Source organism: Trichosurus vulpecula, chromosome 6 (genome assembly GCF_011100635.1).
Source record: "Trichosurus vulpecula isolate mTriVul1 chromosome 6, mTriVul1.pri, whole genome shotgun sequence".
In the NCBI taxonomy this organism is placed as follows: domain Eukaryota; kingdom Metazoa; phylum Chordata; class Mammalia; order Diprotodontia; family Phalangeridae; genus Trichosurus; species Trichosurus vulpecula.
This window is the reverse complement of record NC_050578.1, coordinates 47,099,116-47,121,366: the sequence shown is the minus strand read 5'-3', so window position 1 is coordinate 47,121,366 and position 22,251 is coordinate 47,099,116. Positions and strand designations below refer to the sequence as shown.

At 41.6% G+C, this 22,251-nt stretch overlaps 1 protein-coding gene across 1 annotated transcript; it reads right to left on the bottom strand.

Moving 5' to 3' along the window:
* Positions 1-1,519: 1,519 nt before the first annotated feature.
* Positions 1,520-13,700, bottom strand: PLA2G12A (phospholipase A2 group XIIA). The gene is made up of 4 exons (XM_036764446.1): positions 13,244-13,700; positions 7,544-7,620; positions 5,140-5,305; positions 1,520-2,862 (listed from the first exon to the last, which is right to left on the bottom strand). Exons 1-4 carry the CDS (start codon positions 13,458-13,460, stop codon positions 2,744-2,746), a joined length of 579 nt encoding a protein of 192 aa, XP_036620341.1. The 5' UTR covers positions 13,461-13,700; the 3' UTR covers positions 1,520-2,743.
* Between the last annotated feature and the right edge of the window lie 8,551 nt (positions 13,701-22,251).

Sequence of the window (22,251 nt, the reverse complement as noted above, 5' to 3'; positions counted from 1 at the left end):
TATTCATGTATGACTACAGAGCACATTAGCTGTGTGACCTCAAGCAAGCCATTAAAAGTCTCAACTGTAATATAATGACTCTTGATGACATGATTTCTTGGGTCTTTTTTTTCTTGAAGGGGGAAGGGCAGAGTAATTGGGGTTACGTGACTTGCCCAAGGTCACACAGCTAGTGTGTCAAGTGTCTGAGGTCACATTTGAACTCAGGTCCTCCTGTCTCCAGGGCCAGTGCTCTACTCACTGCACCACCTAGCTGCCCCTCCCGGGTCTCTCCTAAATCTAAATTCCATGATTGTGTTGGGGCTGGACCCCAGAGAACATTCAGTCACAGCGTTACACACGGCTCATGGTGTAAAAAGATCAGACCTAAAGCTCTGGTTTCCCTAATCTAGTTTGTGATTACATTGGACTGATTTCTCTAAGATAAACAAAAGAGAACCAGCCTCAACACATATTAGTTATACTGTTCTAGTGTTATATTTCTATATGCATGCCCTAGTAAGTTCCTTGGAGAACTTCCAGAGCAAATTCCTCATCTCATATGACTGATTAGGAAAAACCCCAATAAGCTAACTGCTTGGCAGCATTCTGTGGAGAAGGGCCTACTGTTCAGCTGAGGCTCATGAACTTGTTTTTAAAAAAATACCGTAATAACTGTATTTCAATATAAGCAATTTCCTTCATAATCCTATGTACTTTATTTTATTCATTTATAGAGATTATTTTGAGAAAGGGTCCATAGGCTTCACCAGACTACCAATGGTGCCCAACACACAAAAAGTTAAGAACTCATGCCTTAGAGGCAGCTAGGTGCTGAAGAGGACAGAGCACTGGCCCTGGAGTCAGGGGGACCTGAGCTCAAATCCAGCCCTAGACACTTGACACTTAGATAGCTGTGTGACTCTGGGCAAGTCATTTAACACCGTCCCCCTCCCCCCCCACATGAACTCATGCCTTTTAGACCCATGGTTCCCAAAATGTGAGCAACTACAGACTGAACTACTAAGGTTTATATTAGGCCATTCATTGTTTTGGCATGAATTGGTCACTTGGGCTCCATCAATGCCTTAAAAAGCAGTATCATTGTTCTTGTCCTCCCCTCATCTTTTCCCGGGGAATAAAATGCTACAAGAGGGAATGGATAATCCACAAAGGTAACAGAAGGAATTTTTGACCCCATGAAAGTGATTCATGGACCAATGAAGTCTGCCATTATTAGAATAGATGAAGCAAACAGCTAAGGTCAGACATGACTGAAATGAACCAAGACATCTGATAAAGAACATTAAGGGAAGATGTAGGGAAGTGACAGCACAGATACACTTAACAGTGACTATTTCCAAGGGATTTTATGGGATACCTTTTTAACATTTACATGAAACATATGAAGAATTTAATGTGATGAGGCAACAAGTAGTTGCTACAGAAAATATGAGATTTATAACATTTCACGTATTATCCTCAGACTTCCTCTCCTACCTTTCACTATCACAATAACAAAGGAAAAAAATGATCCAAATGGCAAAACAAATTTTTATTAAAACTAAGATTAGCCTGAATTTATGATAAAAAATATTAATAGAAATAAGAATCAAAAACCCAAGACATAAGTTTATAACATGGCTTTATGTAAGTATATTAACACAAGCAACTTAATCATTAAATCCACCAGAATCCATTCTCTCTCCAAACTAGAACTCTAGTCAACACGCAAAGTGCTTAGAAAAATAAACATTTACATTTAATATTCTTAAAAGAAGTAATTCAACAGATGTGAGTGGCTGTGCTTCATGTTCTTGTTAGATAAAGTGTTATTCTTCTATGCTTGCTTAGGTGGATAATGCTTAGACTTGCAGTTACTGTCCTCTAAAGGTGTACCTGTTTACACTTTCAATCTCACAAGAGAAGCAGATATGCACTGGATACACAAAAACCCTGTCCCTGAGCCTAAATGTACTCTTACTATGGCATGGTTTGGTTAATATACTAAATTTATTGCAAAAGGGAACAGATGACGTAACATTTAATGAAAGAAAAACAATACATTTAGATCCTTCAAAGCATCAAAGTGCAATTAAGGTTTTATAGTAAACTAATCTTCTTCCAAAGTAAGGTTTCTCTCCTTTCTTATCAGCCTAAATTACATTGAACTTTTAAATTTGACCTCCTTTTTCAAGGGGGAGAGGGATATAGTTTCACAGGAATTCTGCAGTTACCTGCTTCTGTCTTTTCAAAGTTCCTACATGATCTGTCTCACCTTCAGTCACAGTAGTTTGGCACAACAAGGCAAAACGGTAATATACATGACAGCGCAATTTTTATAAGAGGTTGTTTCAAATGTGAGGGTGTATGCGTGAAAATAACTCACATTTCCATAGTGCTTGAAGGGTTCACAAAGCACATTCCTCACAAACAGCTCGTGAAGAAGGCACTATAAATATCATCCTCACTGACAGGTGAGGACATCAAGGCTCAGAAGTTACAACTTGCCCGCAGCCACAGAGCAGGTCAGAAATAACCCGCCCACAGCCCCACAGCCACCAAGCCCAGCACCTCCTGGCTCTTTCTACCAGACCAAGCAGCCTCTCTTCAAATAGCTGAGGTTTTAATGGCAAAACAAACTTTCAGGTTCCTCTAAAAAAGCCACTGACAAACAGTAGGCGCTTTCACAGGTCACAGCACCCTGGATCTGTCAGCAGCGGGCTCCTCTCTGGCTGCAGGTGCTGTTCGTCAGAGGCCTCTTCTAAAGGTCAGTTTTCTCTTCATAGCGGCACTTACAGGCAGCCCTCTGGCTGTCCAGGTAGGGCTTACAGCCTAAGTGTATAACACCGTCAAACAAGAGCTCCATCGCCGATTCACAAGCTGCAGAAAGGCAAACAAACACCATCACTGCACGGCAGGCCGGCACAGCCCTCTCACTTCTACATTGCACAGTGATCCAGGCACGCTTTTAAAAGCTGGCCCAGATCCACCTGAATAAGAAGGCATGATTCATTCTGATCTATGTCCCTCTCCTTGTTTGTGTATTCCCATGTCCTTGAATCACCATGTCTATTTGCTGACCTATTTATGTAATTCACAGATGATCCAAAGCCACTTTTAGCAACACTCACGTTGTCAGTCACTATTCTTTCTACTTTTTTCTAAGAAAAAAATGTGAAAACAAACGAAGGCTATGTAACACTATGAAAGAAGGTTTTTACATTCAGAGGGAATAAAGCCAGAAAGGACACAACAATGACTCCTGCACCTACTGGCTTTTAAGTGCTCACAAGTATTATAAAATGTTTATGTTACAGTAAGAAAATTCTACTTTTAAGTAATTCCAATTTTTGTTGAAACATTTTATTCTGATAGGAATCAAAATTTTCTTTGGAGGTTTTTAATTAAACTAAAAATTTATTATTAAAGAATCTGCAGAACCTACATAATCATTTGCTATGTGACACAAAAGATATGGCAAAAGAAAAAAAAATTTAACAATTGCTTTCTGTTTCCAAATCCTGGTAAAGCAGATGAATGAGGAAAAGAACTACAAGCTTTAGCCACGACTTGTGTTCGTGTATAATTTATATTATACTGTTTACCTTCTCAAGAGGTTGAGGTAGGAAGGGAAGAAAAGAATTTGGAACTAAAATTTTTTTTTAAATGAATATTAATTTCTTTTCATGTAATTGGGAAATATTTAACAAAACAATTTTTTAATAAAAGAATGATTTGTGTCAGGTGATCTCTATGGTACACATCACAATGTGCACTCCAATAAAGCCTCCCTAAGGCCAGATCTGGCTGCTACCCAAGCCAAACATGAACATCAGTCTTTATCCATTAGAGTCACACCCCGTCAGCACTCCCCACATCAGCCTCCTAAGCCCCCAAAGACTTTTTCTGAGCAGGGACTTGAACTTGTTTTGATTTAACAGGAATGGAATCTGGTCAAGGGCAGTGTTTAACTCTGGGCAACTAAGACTTATTTCAGGAAGGGCAAAGTAAAGGTTTGAGATGAATTTCGGATCCCTGTCCTAGTTGCCCCACTTCCCTCCTCTACCTCCACCTCTTTTAAAACACCCAGACCAACCTGCTTTTACTATGGAGGTTAACAGAACTGTAGGGAATAGTAGGCCTACAACGAAGTTGTAGTGAAAAGGGCTTCTCTCACTGGCAGCTGAGTGTTAATACTTAGTATTTAAAGGGACAAGCGATATGTGCCAAAAAGTGATTAAGTTAGGGCTTGAGACTGACCATCAGCACCACTGTAAAAGCATATAAAAGTGGGTGACTAGCATTTAGACTGTGGTAGGTATGAATTCCATTGAATTCTAAGAGCTTGTCAGTTTTTTCCACCTCTGAAAATGGGTTCAGCATTGAAGGTTCACAGGAAGCTGAGATGTGATGGGACATCTCAGAATGGGCATCGCCAGCTTTGAAACCATAAAAGGCATTTAGTTCTGGGAACTGAGGTAGAGAACTACATATGACCCACTGCCTTTAGATCTTTAAAATAATACAGCCATTTAGAGCCCCTGAGCTGAGCCCCGATTAAACCAGCAGGACAGCATGACTAATTAAAGAGACAGTTTTATTTCTAAGGATTATGTCAGGCTGCTGATTAGAACAAGGAAATAGAGGAGCAGCTAGGTGGCACATTGAATAGGGCACTGACCCTGGAGTCAGGAGGACCTGAATTCAAATCTAGCCTCAGACACTAGCTGTGTGACCTTGGGCAAATCACTTAACTCCACCCCCCCCAAAAAATAACATAAGAACAAGGAAATAGGATTAGAACTTTACAAAAAGGGTAAAAATGAAGACTGTTGCAATACTTTCTGATTTAGCAGATCTATAAATATTCTGCTTCATTTTATTTCTCCTTAATTCTTTAGGAAGCTCATTTCATCTCAACTGAATTAGAGGAAGAAAGCTTTTCCAATTCCAAACACAGAGTCAGGGGGGTACTTTTAAGTTCCCTCATGATTCTGGGGTTGGTTTGCAGCAGTGGGAAAAGGAAAAAAAATATGGGGAAGGGGCTTAGGAGCTTTTCCTGAGGTCTAAGGGCTTTCTCCACAAAAGCTATCCAATTGAAAATCCCAAACCTAAAACCCTTTTCTCTCCCTGCAGCTCCTGGCAGACCGTTCTTACCTTGCACATTCTGTCCCAGTCCCAGTGTTTTCCGCACTTCTCGGCAGATCTTGGAGAGGCAATAATGAAACTGCTCGTCACAGTCATTCTTGGTGCTGCCACAGGTCTCATAGCATCTGTCGTGATGATTGCAGCACTTTGTTACCGAAGGGATGCCGATGTTAAGCTAGAAATGGGGTTTTTGCAAAGGTTAGTGTGTTCAATCAGTAAAATTCCAGGTTCTTCTGCCTGGAAGATGGCACTTAGATGATCTGGCAAAATACTGACCAGGTCTTACACACAGTAACAGCCACACCGTGTGACAACTGACTTTGATAGACTTAGCTTTTCTCAGCAATGCAAGGATTTAAGCCAACTCCAAAAGACTCCTGTTTGGAAAATGCTATCCACATCCAGAGAAAGGACTATGGAGTCTGAAATGCAGATCAAAGCATACTATTTGCTCTCCTTTTCTTTTGTTGTTTTGTTTCTTCTTTCTCATGGTTCCTCCCATTAGTTCTAATTCTTCTTTACATCATGACTGAGAAGAACGTATAAGTAGAGCCTATACCAGATTGCATGTTGTCTTGGGGAGGGGGGAGGAGAGGGAGAGATAATTTAAAACTCAAAATCTTATGGAAGTGAATGTTGAAAACTAAAAACTAATTATTAAAAAAAATTTTTTTTTAAAAATAATGACCAGCCTTGTCTCAGAACCTGCACATGGTTATCCTAAGAAAAGAATATGCACATTCTCCATCACAGATGTCTGTGATTATCACAACTGCTCTCTCCATCATACTGCTCCCAGCTATCTGGCCCCCAGCAGACCCTGATTTCCCCGAGCCCCAAACTCATCACTCTTAACATAATCATCCATCGGAAGCCAAAAGTAATGGTCCAGCCATTCTAGAGAGCATTCTGGAACCACATCCAAAAGGTCAGTAGATAAGGAGCACCTCTGACTCAGGAAGAGATCCCCCAAGAAGTCAAAGCAAACACAAAGGACCCACATGTACAAACATAAATCAGGTAGCACTTTTTATAGCATCAAAAACTACAAACAAAGCAGATGCTAAGTAACTAGTGAATAGCTGACAAAATTACGATATAGGATTGTAATGGAATATTAAAGCACTTGGAGAAATAATAAATGAGAGATTTGGAAAAACCTGGGAAGATTTGTATGGACTTGATGCAGAGTAAAAACAGAACCAAGAGAAGAATTACAAAATAACTACAATAATGTAAAGGGAAACAAAGTTTAAAAAAACAAGAATTCTTGTCAAAACACTGACCAATCACTTTAGAAGACTGGGTGGCAGACATTTTCAGACACAGCCCATGTTTTGATTTGTTTTGCTTAATTATATCTGTCTGTCACAAGAGAGGGTGTAATGAGGCAGGGATTTGGGGGACACATGGGATAGAGGGAAAGAGAATTACTGGATAGTGACATAGAAGGAAGGAAGAGAAAAAATAGAAGAAAAAAGAAACAGGAAAAGTCAATAAAATGAAAATATGCAGATGAAAACAAAAGTTAAGAAGGGAACAAAACAGTGCCACCTGTGCAATTACAGTGTTAAATATACACCTAAAAAACCTTTATACGTTGGTTTCATATATAGCCCCCGTTTCATTCTTTGCATATTGAAACATTCATGTTGGTTTGTCAAGTTCTTAACTTAACAATAAAAGGAAATTTAAGAAAGAACAAAGCACAGAAAGTTTCAAAAGCAAGATCAAGGGAATAAAATTTCTTTGGAGACCAGAAAGGTGATTCCACAAAGTTGTTTTAGTATCACCGACAACTTCCCAGATCTAAAACTTCAGGGAATGGTACCATTTTCTAGTTTCTTGTTTTTCTCTATTGCAGTATCACCTTCAGTCTACTGTTCAGCATTTCCAAAGTGACAATTTGAGGTGTAATGTTTTCTTTTTATCTACAGTTTTTTATATGCAGTATAACTAAGTTACACATTTGGGATATTAAGAAATAACAGTTCAGGGGCAGCTAAGTGGCGCAGTGAGTAGAGCACTGGTCATGGAGGCGGGAGGACCTGAGTTCAAATTTAGACATTTGACACACTACTAGCTGTGCAACTTTGGGCAAGTCACTTAACCCCAATTGCCCTACCTTCCCTCCTCCAAAAAACAAACCAAAAAACCCAACCAAACAAACAAACAAAAAAGAAATAACAGTTCAAATTGTGTTAAAATCATTAAGAATGACAAATATTCTATTATTATCATTATCAGCAATATAACGAAAAGACTGATAAATTTAATTACTCTCGTAACACATATTAAAAGTATCCCAAAACTTACAACTATACAGATGGTTATCCAGTTGTCAAATATTTGGCTTATTCCATTTTACGTAGTTGGTTACAACATTTAATAAGTAAAAATTAGTAACACTTACATGAACACCAAACACTGGAGAGCCACATCCATTTGGAGGTGAAGGTTTATAGCCATAGCGAGGGACAGGCTTAGATCCTATAAAATACAAAGGGCACCATTATGTTTTAGTAACTACTTCACAATGACAAATCATAAGTGTAAACTCCTGGGGAACTGCTGCTCCAGAAATATATAAAACTATGTGTGTATGTGTGTGTTAATATACATACACATACATTTTTTATTTTATTTTTGGAATAGTAGTTTATTATAAAGCCTTAAAACGGCTTTATAATGCTTAGCTAAGTGAGAATCTGTTTCGGGCTGATGAATCACTCCACACTTCAGCCAAACTAGACTACTCTACTTGACATTTCATTTCTTCTCTAAGCATTCTCACAAGCTGACCCCATGGCTTCAGCCTTTCAGAATCCCTTTTGTCCTTAAAGATTTAGAACTGGGATGGTAGCAGCTTTTCCAGGAAGTCTTCCCTCATCCTCCCAGTGGTTAGTGTTTTCTGCTTCCTCAAATTACCTGGTATTCATTTTATGGAGTTTCCCTTCATTCAAAGCCCCTTACAGGCAGAGAGGATCATTTCTGTCTTTGTATACCTAATGCCTAGCACATAGTAGGTGTTTAATAAACCACTCAACACAAGCAATGAACATACATAACTGTCTGCATGCCTGCTGGGTCTACACTTCCACTTTGTGGAATGCATTTTTTGCCTTCATGTATCAGTACCAATGCCAGCTGCTGCATACAGGAAGACTTTCCTCACCTCCCTAGCTACAAGTGCCTCCCCATCCAAGGTGACCTTGTATCTGATATGTATGTGTCTTGTGTGTCCATATTTCTATGTACATATCTTACATGTACATACACGTTTGCTGACTACGGTTAGTATATAAGCTCCTTAAGGGAAAGGAAGGTTTCACTTTTGCCTTGGTATCCCTAGCACAATGCTGCCCTAGTACATAGTAAGCCCTTAATTTTATATGTTCATTGAGTGAACATACACCCTTTACAATTCTACAACTGCTACTAGAGACTATGAGATTTGATCTTCAGAACATCAGGGGAACGGCAACATCCTTACTAAAAGACCAATTTAATTACATTCAACAGACAATATATGAAGGCAGAAAGCTTTTCAACAACCAGGGATTGTTTCATAAAGGTCTTGGATCAGATCTTCCACTTTTCCCTCTCACTCGCCCCATGTCCCTGGAGCCTGCCCCTCTGCTCTGGCATCCTGTATGCCTAGAACACACCCCCTCCTAATTTCTGCCTCTCCTCCCTCAAGTACCACCTTTTACAGGAAGCACTACCGATTCCCCCAAATGCCAGTGCCTGCCTCCCTTCCTAGTATTTCTTCTGGACAGACACATATCTAGGCATGTTGTCTCCTCCAATAAAATGTAAGTTCCATAAGGGCAGGGGTTGTTTCATGCTTTGTAGTTGCACCTCAAGGGCCTAGCACAATGCCTGGCACACGACAGGTGTTTAATAAATGTCTGTCAATTGATTGGGGACCTTTTCCCAAGTCAGAGTTGAAAAAAATTAATGTGTTAAGGATAGTGCATGACCCTGAAATTTGAAATTAAGCCCAGAAGCTTTATTTAAAATGTCATCTCAAAAAAAAAAATAAATAAAATGTCATCTCATTTGATCCTCACAACAACCCTGGGAGGTAGGTACTGTCATTGTCTCCAATTTACACATGAGCCAACTGAGGTAGAGAGAGGTCAAGTTACTTTCCCAGAAAAGGAAGTATCTGAATCCACATTTTTCTTACCTCCAAGTTCAGTACAATACCTGCTGCACCATCCAGCCACCCATAAAAGCGCTTTCTTCAAAATAACAGGCAGTACAAATATTATTTTGTAAATGAGAGAATTGGGTGTTTGAGGCAGGATGCAAAATAAAAAGATAAATATCCGTCTCCAGGAATGGTAAGTGATAAGGAGAAAGAATGGTGAACCTGAGGCCAGAAGACCTGGGTTCAGGCTCTGCCTCTGACTAGCTTTGCGACCTCAACGAAGTGCATCTTTGAGAAACCTGGTACCTCAGTTCACTAGCGTGTAATGACAGGGAGAGGAAGGAGGGATGGGGACAAGGAGAGGAAGAGATGGGGGTGGGGGGGAGGATTGGACTAGATGGGTGCTAAGGTACCATCAAGCTCTAAATGCTATGAGTCTATGACCACTCCCTCTTAACACCTATGGACATCATAACAAACCTAATTCAAGCTGTACAAGAAAGAGAAAGAGTACTAAATGTATGCTTTATGAGAGTAAATTAAAGATACAACAAGCAAGGTCTTAATATCTGGCACAGTACATTTTCTGCAGCCATAAGCCATTAGCAAATTATAAATAACCATACTAAGGATTACAGCTGGCAGGCAGCACTAGGTAGAATTTTACTTGATTCATTTCCTGGCATGTTTCACTGTACAAAACATCTGGTTTTCCCATAAAAATCATTAGTGGTACCCTATCTTTGTCAGTTTCTTAATAGTTTCTCTCATTCCACTAAACTAACTAGGTGAAGAAGCTGGCCAATCAATCCGAGAGGATGCCTCAGGAACATGATCACCACAAGTGTTTATTTTTAACATTTTAAAATTTCCTAAAGTAAAGCCAGAACATCATCTCATTTAAACACTTAAAAGGTCAAATGATTTTGTAATAAGATCCTGTGGAAAACAGTGAGTCATTATTCAGACAATTGGCAAAAATGTCCACCTACAAGGGCACTGGGATGAGCTGGCATCAAGTCTGGCACTCTGACTCTTGCCAGCTGTGTGTGGATGGGTAAGTTAAGATCTCTCAGTGCCCCTACACAACTAAGGCTATATAATAGGAAAAGCTGCTGATCTACATCCTTGGAGATAGTTTCCATACAGGGAGCTCCCCACCCTGATGATATAATAAGTCCCAATCCAAACATACTGCCAACCTACAGTAAGTAGCACCGAAAATGAGGCTAGGCACTCTGGGAGGGAGCTCAGAAGCCAGTTAAGTCCAACTCCCTCATTATCAGCACAAACAAGGATTTATTAGCACTTACTATATGATAGGCACTGTACAAAACAAATGGGGACCCCCAAAAGGGAAAAAACGTGCTCCCTGGCCTCCAGAAGGTCACATTCTAATGGGGAAACATGCAAACAAGAGGAAACTGAGGCTGAAAAGGTGAAGCTATGGGCCCAAGGTCACACAAGCACTAACTGGAAGGGCACGATTGGAACCCAGTTCCCCTGGACTCCAAATCATGTACTCTTTCTGAGGCACCGCAAGTTCTCCAAGTCCAATGCCACTTTGTGTAATTTTTAAAAAGTAATTACAGGCAGGGGTGGGGCTGGAGGTGCAGAACATTGTAAATAATGTTACATTGTATTCTCTCTGGATCGGTTTGGCTTAATTTTTTTTTCTCTCCCTCCTCTTTACCTTTTTTAAAAAAATTCTTTGTTATAAGGGATAGCTCTTCGGGAAAATATTGGAGTTGAAATCCTACTTAGCTGCGTGACTCTGGGCAAGTCAACCAACTTCTTAGCATCAGGTTCCTCATCTGTAAGGTGGAGATAATAATAACCTCTAACTCCCAGGGTGGCTGTGAGGATCAAATGAAGTAAGATTTGAGGTGCTTCTTTGCAAACCATAAGACTCTATATAAAGGCTAATTTTAAAAATTATTACCTGAAGGTACTCTATGCAATATAAAAACAAGACATCAATAAAAATTTATTTTAAAAAGTAAAACAAAGCATTATGTGTGCAAAGCTGGTTATAGATGTCTACACTCCCCTTTCCAAGGCTACAACAGTGATGGGCTCTCCTGAAAGATTCCCTCAGCCATTAGAAGACAAAATCCAACCAGAGGATAAACTTTCCCCAAGTCCCCCAACCCCAAAGAACCTTTCATCATTCTCAACAACCTGGGTGCAGCCTTTCCCTCACCAATAGGGCCCCTGAATACAAGGGCTGTTTTCCTAGGGGCCGATATTAGGCTTAGAAGGGGTCATTAACCTTTTTTATCGTGTCACAGATCCCTTTGGCAGTCTGAAGCCAGTGGACTTCTCAGAATCATGTTTTTAAATGCTTAAAATACACAAGGTTACAAAGGAAACCAAATTACACTGAAATACAATGATCAAATATTTAAAAAAAATTCAAGTGCAGAATTTAGAACCAAGAAGGCCAGAACTGGAATCCTGCTTCAGACACCTCATAGCTGGCCAGGTGACCTCCTTAATCAGCTCCCAAGATTTTATTTATGTGGATATGTGTGTATGTATAGGTCTATGTGTGTATATATGTATATATACACAGAGACCTATACATACATACACATATATACATGCATATAGATGTGTATATATACAGATATATAGAGAGAGATATACATACATACATATATATTTCTAAGATCAAATACGAAATCCTCTGTTTGGCTTTTAAAGTCCTTCATTACTTCACCCTTTCTTACCTTTCCCACCTCCTAAGACCCAGTGACTCAGGCCTCCATCTACTCCTTACATTTTCTTTCTATTTACTATTTATTTATTATTTAAACAAATAGTAACTGTTTTTCTTTTAGCCAGAAACCCTGATGGTCTTCCCCTCCCAGTTTGATCTTTTTTTTTTTTTTGGTTTTCAGTTAAGGGGGCCATCCCTTGACTCACTTCATAAAGAGGTCTATTCACTGAATGGGCATTACCCTACTAAAAGTGAGAACCTGAAAAGACCTTAGCCCAAAAGAGCCAGGGTCTCCCATTGCTTTCTGGGTCATCATCTCCAGTCTTCCTGATGACTATCAGGCCACTGGACCCAGATGGCTCTGGAGGAGAAAGTGAGGCTGGTGACCTTGCACTTCCCTCCCTCCCTGAAATCCAAGTCAATTGGAAGTCATGCCATGATGTCCCTGATGTCATGGACCTCTCCAAGGACAAACACAACCACATTTTCCTTCTCTCCTCTGCCTCTTGGCTTCCCTGGCTTCTTTCAAAAGTCTCAGCTAAAACCCCACCTTCGGTGAGAATCCTTTCGTGGACCCCCATAATGCAGGTGCCTCCACTTACCCCGTTTACCTCCGGTAGGGACAGTTATTTGCATGTTTCTCTAATAAGAACCAGAGGTCCAGGCTGGGACGGCGCTTTTGCATTCTTTTGCAAAATCAACACTTAGCACCGAGGCTGGAATGAGCTAAGCACTAAATGCATGCTGGTTGACTGACTGCGTAAGCCGGGCTAACGCAACGCGGGTAACGCTAGCACCTAGCTCGCAGGACTGCGGGGAGGATCAAATGAAATGACATATATAGAGTTCTTTGCAAACCTTCGAGAGCTCAATGAAGAATGTGCAGTCTTTCCCCACTTTTCATGACCCCATTTGGGGTTTTCTTGGGAAAGAGACTGGAGCGGTTTGGCAATTTCCTTCTCCAGCTCATTTTACAGATGAGGAAACTGAGGCAAACAGGGTTAAGTGACTCGCCCAGGTCACACAGTGCCTGGATTTGGACTCAGGAAGGTGAGTCTTCCTGACTGTTGTTCCAATAATGGAGACTTAATTAAAGCACATCTGAACTCGCCTCGTGCCTGCGGGCTGTCGTTATTAACCGGACAGCGGCGGCTCCCCGGCTGGCCGCGAGGCTCCTACCGCACTGCCCCCCGCCGAGTCCGTGCACACCCCCGGCCCCGATGCCGTCGACTTACCGTCGGCACACTTGTACTGGCACAGCCCATCCTCGCCGCCCAGCAGGTCCAAGGCCGCGTTCAGGTACGTGTCTATGCGGTGCACGCCGTTGCGGATCGTCTTGAGCGTGGCCCTCCAGTCCGTGGCATCCTCCTGCAAGCTGGCTCCGGGGACCGACCCGAGCACCAGCAGCAGCAGCAGCGGCGCGGCCCAGGTCGGCGGCCACCGCAGCCCCATCGCAGCCCCGGCGCCCACCTCTCAGCGGTCACGGACAACGACGCCTCCGGGGGGCGGGCGTTCTCCACAGCGGCCGCGCTCCCCGGCTTCAGCCGCCCGGCCCGGTCAGCTCCATGCCGCCTCGGCGGACAGCGGCCGGCTCCCAGCGGCACGCACCCTCTTCCGACCTGGCTGACAGAGCGTGGAGCCACACACGCCGCACCTGAAGCTCGTGCGGCGTCATCCTTCTCCGGCGTGCTCACGTGACTCGCGGCGTGATGACGTCAGCGCTGCGTGCATCACGGCGGGGCGGGGCGATGGAGAGAGGAGGGAGTAGGGGCGGGGGAAAGGGATGTTCCATAGCAACAGAACTTAGGTATGAAAAAAGAGAACTTTGTACTTCTGGAGAACTCTGGCCACGGGCCTGAACAGCCGTAATTCCAGAGGACCCAGGATGGAGCGTGTTACCTATGTCCTGGCGGGGGTGGGGGGTGGGTGACCCTCAAGACATTGAAGGAAGCACCTGATTTGACTATGTTTCTCTCTCCTTTCCTTCCTTTCCTTCCTTCCTTCCTTCCTTCCTTCCTTTCTTCCTTCCTTCCTTCCTTCCTTCCTTTCTTTCTTTCCTCCCTCCCTCCCTTCTTTCTTTCTCCTAAAAAGGAAAAAAGACACATACTCTTGTCTCAACATTAGCTTCATCCCATGGCTTCTACCTCGACCTTTTCTCTTAGTTGCTCCGTGGTTGAGATCATCCATTTGAGATCTTAATGACAATTTCTCCTCTGTTCCTGGGTTTATCAAGAAGGTCATAAGCACACAAGCTCTGGCAGATTTCAATAAGCTGAAAAGGCTTCCATTGTAGATCTCCCTGTGGAAAAACCTAACTAAAGTTGATTGGCTTATTGAATGAATGAACGGATAAATAAAGCATTTATTAAGCACCTACTATGTGCAAAGAACTGGGCTAAGTAATGAGAGTTGCAAAAGTAAGACCGTAGGAACTCACATTCTAGTCGGTGATATTGCACATATAGAAGGTTTTAGTTGAAAGTCAGATGGAAAAGTCCCATGATCTTTAGGCCCCTTCTTTAAAGTTATTTTCACTGATAAGATGCCATCATTTTCTGATGTCCAACCATTTGACAGTGCCAAGGACTTTGGGGGTAAGTACTTTCCTTTCTGGGTCTTAAAGTAGCTGTGGCTGTAGCACCCTAAGGAATAGTCGCCAGGCTACACCTCCACAAGGGTTGCTTCCCATGCTGATGGCTCAGGGCACTTGGGTTGGAAGCAAAGTCATTCCAAAGGCTCTTGAGTTCAGGTCCTGGGCTGTCCCTGTGGGGAAGGGGAGATGATGATCAAAATGGTAGTGGTAGTTTGACTTCGTGGCATATTCTGCCTCCTGTCTCTCCCTCGGGGTGCCTTGTTACATCAGTTAAGCTGGTATTTGGTTTTTTTCCCCCTGCCTTGTGTATAGAATATGTTTGGCATCACCAAAGGAATAGTGATCTGGAAAGCATTGCCACTCCCAGAGCTTCTGTACCTATCTCTCCCTCAGGATGCCGTGATGCTTTAGCTAGGCTGGCTTGTCTGCCCTGTGCATAATAGCTAGTGAGGATGCAACTGACAGAAGGTTGGCCAGAGGTTGGGTTTTTTTTTTTCTCCACGGCAAATTCATTAAACGATCTACTGAGGAAGTTGATTCATTGAAAACCCCCTACTCTATTGCAATCAGTATCAGTCAATTTGGTACGATTATTATATTTGGCCCCAGAGCTGTGAGCTGCAGATGGTGAGATCACTTGTATAATCATGGGAAGCTGGCTGGAGGCCCCTCTACCCTTCTTTTCCTTGTCGTGGTAACCAAGCCCAGTGTGGCGGAGGTGACTCAATTACATGGAAAACCCCCTAAAATTATTTTTGTACCTCCTGATCATTCTCTCTCGTCCAACATGAGCAGGTACCCATCACCTAGTCAGTGGAGATCTTCCTTATTTTGCCCAACTTGTGACCCTGCTGATATATTGTTTTGCCTCTTTTAGCCTGTATGTGATAGATCAACCAATGAAATTATTCTGTATCGGGTATAGCTGTTCTTGAATGTTTACATATCTAACCCTATAAAAATAGGGCCCTGGAAGGAGGGGGCATCTCAGATCATGTGTGAGGAAGATCTGAGATCCATTTCATTAGAGGGGACCATGGACCCTTTAACAAAGTGCCATTGGGTCAAAGCTCTGCCTCAGTTTCTCTTATTGTAGGTTGGATAATTTTTATCCCCATACTACCAAGGAAGGTATGGAAGAGTTTTGATCTGCTTGGGGAAGAAAGAATCAACACATTATTTTAATCATGGATCCAATTGACTGCTAGAAATATTCACAGGGATGTCCCACATTGAACTCATTATCTTTCCTCCTTCTATCCATCTATCTACCCTGGGCATTTTGCTATATGGTCTGGCACTGAGGCCCCTTCCCCCCTCCCAACCTGGAACAGTACCTTCTTGTGATAGGACCAATATTTACTATTATTCTCCCTCCCCCACGACAGCCCCTGCCCAACATGGGTTAGGGTATTTTTTTTTCTCTAAAAGGTGACAAAACTGTCCCCGGGACTTGATTAGCCCAGGGATTGGGGGTGGGGGGGGTGGGGAGCAATGCTCCTGCTGCACCTTCCTTGACATATTGTTCTGGTTTCTTTTGGTCTTACTGAGGTGGCTTCCCAGTTACCTAAAGACATGAAAATGCTCATTCACATGGGGTCAGAGTCCTTCAGACTTGGCAGATGTCCCAAAACTGTATGAGTCACCATGCCCTCCCCTGCTGACCAGACACATTTCTGTATGGAGACAAGGATGTCTGTCACTACCTGAGCTAAGCGCTACTATATCCTTGTTAAATATCATTTCTATGCTAAGCATCCTTTTGTTAACTATTCAGTGACCCACAAATGCCATTTTGTCCCATGTTCAGACCTGAACTCACAGGGTGCCAGCCTAAATCAGGCCCACCCCTAACACCTCTGAATCTGGCCTATAGAGAATACTACCCCTCCTCGGAGGAATTAATCAACTCAAGCTTGGAACTCCTCCTCTGGGGCTGTGCAATCCTGACTTTTAATTTGACCTAATGTATAGAAGGCACTTGATTTTTTTTATTCGTTTGTAAATCCAACCCCTCCTCCTAACTCCTGCATTCCTGACCAAGGCACACACTATCATTCTTCCAGTCACCCAGGTTTGCAACCTAGGAGTCATTCTACAATTTTCACTCCTCGCCCCCGCCAAATATTCCATTAATGTTTAAGCTTTGTCAATTCTACTTCCTCAAATATCCTACTATACATCTCCTTCTCTTTGCTCATACCACAGCCATTCTATTGCAGGCTTTCCTCCCCTCTCCCCTTAGAAAAGTGATTACAACAGCCTCCGAATTTCCCTTCCTGTATCTAGTCTCTCCCCTCTCTAAAGCATCTCCAAACAGCTGTCAAATTGACATTCATTCCTAAAGGATGTTTCAGTTGTTCTCTGCTGCCTTGAGGTTGAAATGCAAACTTCTCTGTAGTACTTAATGCCTTCCATGGTTTGGCTTCAGCCTATCTTTCCAGGTTGGTTAGATATTACTCCCCATCTCACACTTACTGTTTCATCCTGCTTGCTAATCTTACATTCTGTCTTCTGTCTCTCCATCCCCTATGCCTGGAACCTCTCCCTTCATCTCCAAGTGGAACCCTTAGCTCCTTCCAAGGCTCAGCTCAAGTGCTACCTCCTTCTAAAGGCTTTTAGTAGTTCTCCCAATTGTTGGTGTTACTGTACACCCACACCCACACCCCCCCCCCACACGCACACATATACATATTGTGTGAGTACACACAGACATATATTTTGCATACATCAATATATAGCTTGTATTTATCTACAAAATGTTGTCTTTTTCAAGTACAATTATAAGGTCTCGGGGGTTAGGGCCTATTTCTTTCATTTTTGTATTTGTTTGCCTGGTGAGACTGGTTGATTAACTTAAAAAATGAGAGTATTCTGTATTCTGATAATTTACCTCTTTTTAGTATTCACTTCTGGGATGCCAACTCTGTTTCTGATAAGTACTATGTTCTTAATGTAATAACCCTCAGTTTTCGTCTGTTCCTTTAAGAACCCATTGTTTATAATCCCAATCATCATGGCAATCACCATTGTCAAGATGAAATATATGTAAATAGCTTTGCAAACATTAATGTGCTATGTAAACACTAGCTAGAAAACCTATGAATCTGAAGCCTTTTTTTTTTATCAGATTTAGATATCAAATCCTGTTTCTTCTATAATTGCAGTGTAATGGGGGCAAACAGCAGAACCCCCGATCTGCTGTAGCTACAGCACCTCCATAGGGCCTGCATCCTTCCCAACTACAGCAGCAATGCCATTAAGGAAACGTGGCGACTAGAACAGTGGCTTGGCGAGGTGAGTTTGAGCCTGGGCTCTGGCTTCCTTTTCTGCTTTGTGTTTGCTTCCCTTAGCAAAGGTGGTTGAAAAGCAATCCTGAGATAGATGTTTTTTGGAAAAGATGATGAGTAGAAGGAGGATCAACGCAAGCCTTGGCCTGGCTTTGCATGGACCTGGAAAGTATTGTTTAGACAGGGAAGAGTTGATGTGAAGGTGGTATGTCAATTCAGCACCCCGCCCCCACCCCCTCCAGTGCTTCATGTTTGGATGTTTTAAGTCTCAGCCTCTGAGGAAAGTAGCACAGTAGCTAGCTGTTTTGTCCACACACACTTTTGTGTGGAGGAAATAAATAGCTTATATATAGCATATAATCTGCCTTTTTTGGAAAAAGAAATTGGACATATTAACTCTAAGTGATTTTTTCTGATTGTCCCGAATGAGGATATCAAGAGTCAAAGAGTGCCAGAAAAGAGGTATTAGTCGGTCAATAGTCAATAAACATTTATTATATTATATGAGAGAATTGTGTGAACCAAACTGATCCCATTTTAAGACCAAAATGTCTTTTTCCTGTAAATTCCATCTGCTTGCTAATCTTGGGATTTGAGTAACATCCCATTTTATATTTGAAAAAGTCTATCTGCTTGCTTTCTCCCTGCCTAAATTTTAAAATTCATTCACCCCCCCTCCCAACTTGGAAAGGCTCTCATCTTTATTGCTATTAGAAATCAGATGACCTAATCTTATAGCCTGGTTTATATCCTGTTAATTGTTTTCTTTTAATGCGTAACAATCTGTCTCCTCCTGTATTTTGGGGTCCAGTGCCAAGCTGAGGAGGCCTGGTCCCAATTGGTTATATAATGGGTATGCATCACTTAATAAATCAATATGCTCAGAAGCTTAAACTTTTGTTTCCTGTTATTTCAGATTTCACCTGTCACATATGTTCCAGGCATTATGCTAAGTGCTATGGGATACGAAGAAAGGCAAAAGACAGTTCCTGTGAGTTCCTGTGAGCTTGGAGAGCTCACAATCTAATGGAGAGCTGAACTTCGAGGTCATATAGTCCAAATTCTTCATTCTACAGTTTAGGAAACTTAACGAGCCCTAAAGGACCCTGAGTCCCATAGGTAACAAAAATCCCAAACAAAGGCTTCATCTTTAAGCCTACCACGTCAGCCAGACTTCCTTCTGGTCACGACCATTACATGACTAAATCCTCCTTGTATTAGGTTCAACCCAATTCCAGCGAGTTTCATTTCCCCACTCATCCTAGTCCATATCACCTCTCCTATGTTCCCCAATTTTCCTAAATGATGCCACCTTGGACCAGTGAGGAAACTTGTGCTCAATGCTTCCTTGTCAATTAATCCGCTCCTTAAATTGGACCTCTTTGTAGTCTCATCTGCCTGGATCAGAACAACTTCCCATTTCTGACTGTCTGCTTCACTACTGGATAGGCAGAATGGAAACTAATTCCTCACATGTAATCTAAGTAATTTTCCTTCCCACAAAAGGGTAAAAACAAAAAATGCAAAAATAACCCTAAAATGGAGACTGTAGATATATGCTACATTTGCAGTTTGATAAACATACTGTTTGACATATATATGTATATATATGTGTATAAACACATACATATACAAATATATACACATATACATACATATATCATGCTACCTTAGAGATGAATCTCCTGGAGGTTAAAGACTGGCTGTATTCTCTATCTGGTCCTTAATATTTGCGTGCCCAATAAGTTTTGATAACATTCAACTATGATATACCAGGTGCCAAATTCAGAATATATCCCTAAGAGTTGTAGTAGAAACACTCTCGGATTTTGAGTAAGAATACTCGGGTTCAAATCGTGGCTCTGCAATTGACTATCTATATGACTTTGGGCCTCAGTTTCTTCAACTACAAAATGAGAGAGTTAAGCTACTTGACCTCTTATTTCCAGGTATAAATCTTACAGTGCAGTCCAGATGAAAAATATGAATTAACATGAATTACAAAACAGAACAATGTTAAAGTAATGAGATGCAACTTTTACTGATTGCAATGTAATATATTAACTTGGGGTTCTGGGAAACTGAATGGTTATGCAATCACTACGTGATATCTCGGTGTAACAGAAAATCAACAAAATACAAGTGATCAAGGACGTGATAAGCCAATTTTTAATCTTTGTTTTTTGAAATGCCTTTTCAAATCATTGTGATTGTATTTTTGTTTAGGAAAAATGACACGTGGCAAATTAATGTCTTCCCCATTAGTGCCTGGCACATGGTAATCATTTAATAAATACTTGTCAATTGACTGCTATTTATTTCTTCATAATTATTGTAGTCTTTTTGTCCTCTCATCACCCCTGTGCTTCAGTTATAGCTACACAGTTATTTTCCTTCATCTATAGTTTTAAGGCCTTTCAGAGGCTTGTGTTTCTTTAATTTTTAAATTTGATTTAATTTTTGCCCTCTCTCCTGCCCATTTCCACATGCTCTCTCACTTTCTGCCCTTAAGGAATACAATTCTTCTTTCCTCCAAAGTTAGAAAATATTTTAATGATCATAAACCAAAAGTCACTTGATAATGTTTAGTTTTCATGATGAAATAAAACTATATTGTCATTCTACTATTTGCCCACATTGCAAATTAAATTGTGAAATTTTGCACATTACAAATTTCTGGCCTCTTGTCAACTTTAAAGCAGACATGAGACCTTATTAAATTACAATAGCAGGTTAGGGTTCCCATGTAGGGTTCCCAACAGCTGGGAAAACACAGCATTCTTGAGATTAAATCAAGAGATAGATCCTAAGAAGAGTTTTACCCATTTGAAACTAGAGTACTCTTGTACAAATGATGCCAGGAATCTGTGTAAATTCATCCGTAAGGAAACTTCCCTTTTCAATTAGACAAATAATAGTTATTATCAACCACCACCTGAACTTACTGGTCTGCACTGATGTGGGGCAAACCTGAAACTAGCTGCTCTGATTTAGAGACCAGGAGATGCACCAGGAAGGTATGTTTGTTGTTTCTTGGTAGATATCAGATCACTGGATTCTTACAGTACTGGGACATCCAAACAGCAGTGCACAGAGACTCGTTGGTAGGAAGTAAGAAAGTCATTCTTCCCATTTTCAGTAGAATAGCTCTCTGGACCTAGCAGATGATTGTGTGTGTGTGTGTGTGTGTGTGTGTGTGTGTGTGTGTATGTGTGCGTGCTTTGAGTTAGGAATCTGCACCCCTGATTTCAATAACTCAACAGCCTCCTACACATATTTCGGTTAGAGTTGTGGCATCTCTGCTCATTTCTCATACAAGTTCAAGGCATCTTCTGCCACATCTCCAATAAATACCTTAGAAATGCCTGACACATCATTGATGACATTCTGTGATCCTGATGGGCCGGTCATAACCATTTAATCAGCCATCAAACGGCTGCCTTAAGAAATCTGTTCTTCAGAAAAAGAGAGAAACTAGTATTTTTGTCTTCTGAATTTCATCTTCATCTACTTTGTGCTTTTTTTCTCTTTTTATTTAGTTTTTACCTTCATCTTATTAGATGCAGGAAGAAATAATGATGAATCCTCCCTTCCAGTTCCTGTTAAATAAATCTGATGCTTGAGCTCAGAGTTCATGGTCCAAGGTTACAGCCTTGTAGTGGTGTCAGACTCAAATAGAAATGGATACCTGCTGGCTGCATATTGACTCAGAAAACCACAAATCAACATTTTGCATGTTGAATTGTATTTTTATTTCTTTTGTTAAACATTCCCCAATATACACTGTAATCTGATTCTGCCCTAATCGGGAGGTCTGTGGGACCATCTGTTGTGCCCCGCAGTTTACCCTCCATCTTACCCCAGCTCACCCCACTGTTTGTGCTCCCATCCCCACGGAAATAATCCTGCCCCAGCTTGTCCCACTGTTTGTGTTCCCATCTCCACAGAAATCAGTTTGTGTTTTTTCCCTTTAAATAACCTGACCCTACAACTGCTCGGGGCTGTTCGATTTGAGTCTTTACTCGGAACAGTCACACGCTTGAATAAATCCACATCAAAATTCATATCCGGGTCTCGCTCGCTTTTTTCGGCACAGCACATCTTCTCTGGGACTGAGTAAGCTTGTGGACCATTCTTGGAACAGGAGCAGCTGTGGCACCTCCTGGGCCTTTTCTGGGGACGATTCACCTGACTAAAGGGGTGGAGCAAGGTATGGGCCTTTCCAGAAAAGCCCTAGAAGAATCATATTTCCTTATCATCCCTTTATTTAAGATATACAATCCTATGGAGTATCCCAGAGAAACTGTTTGGTGAAATAGAAATGACCACTGCCCTTAGTGGCTCAAAAAGAGGGAAACCC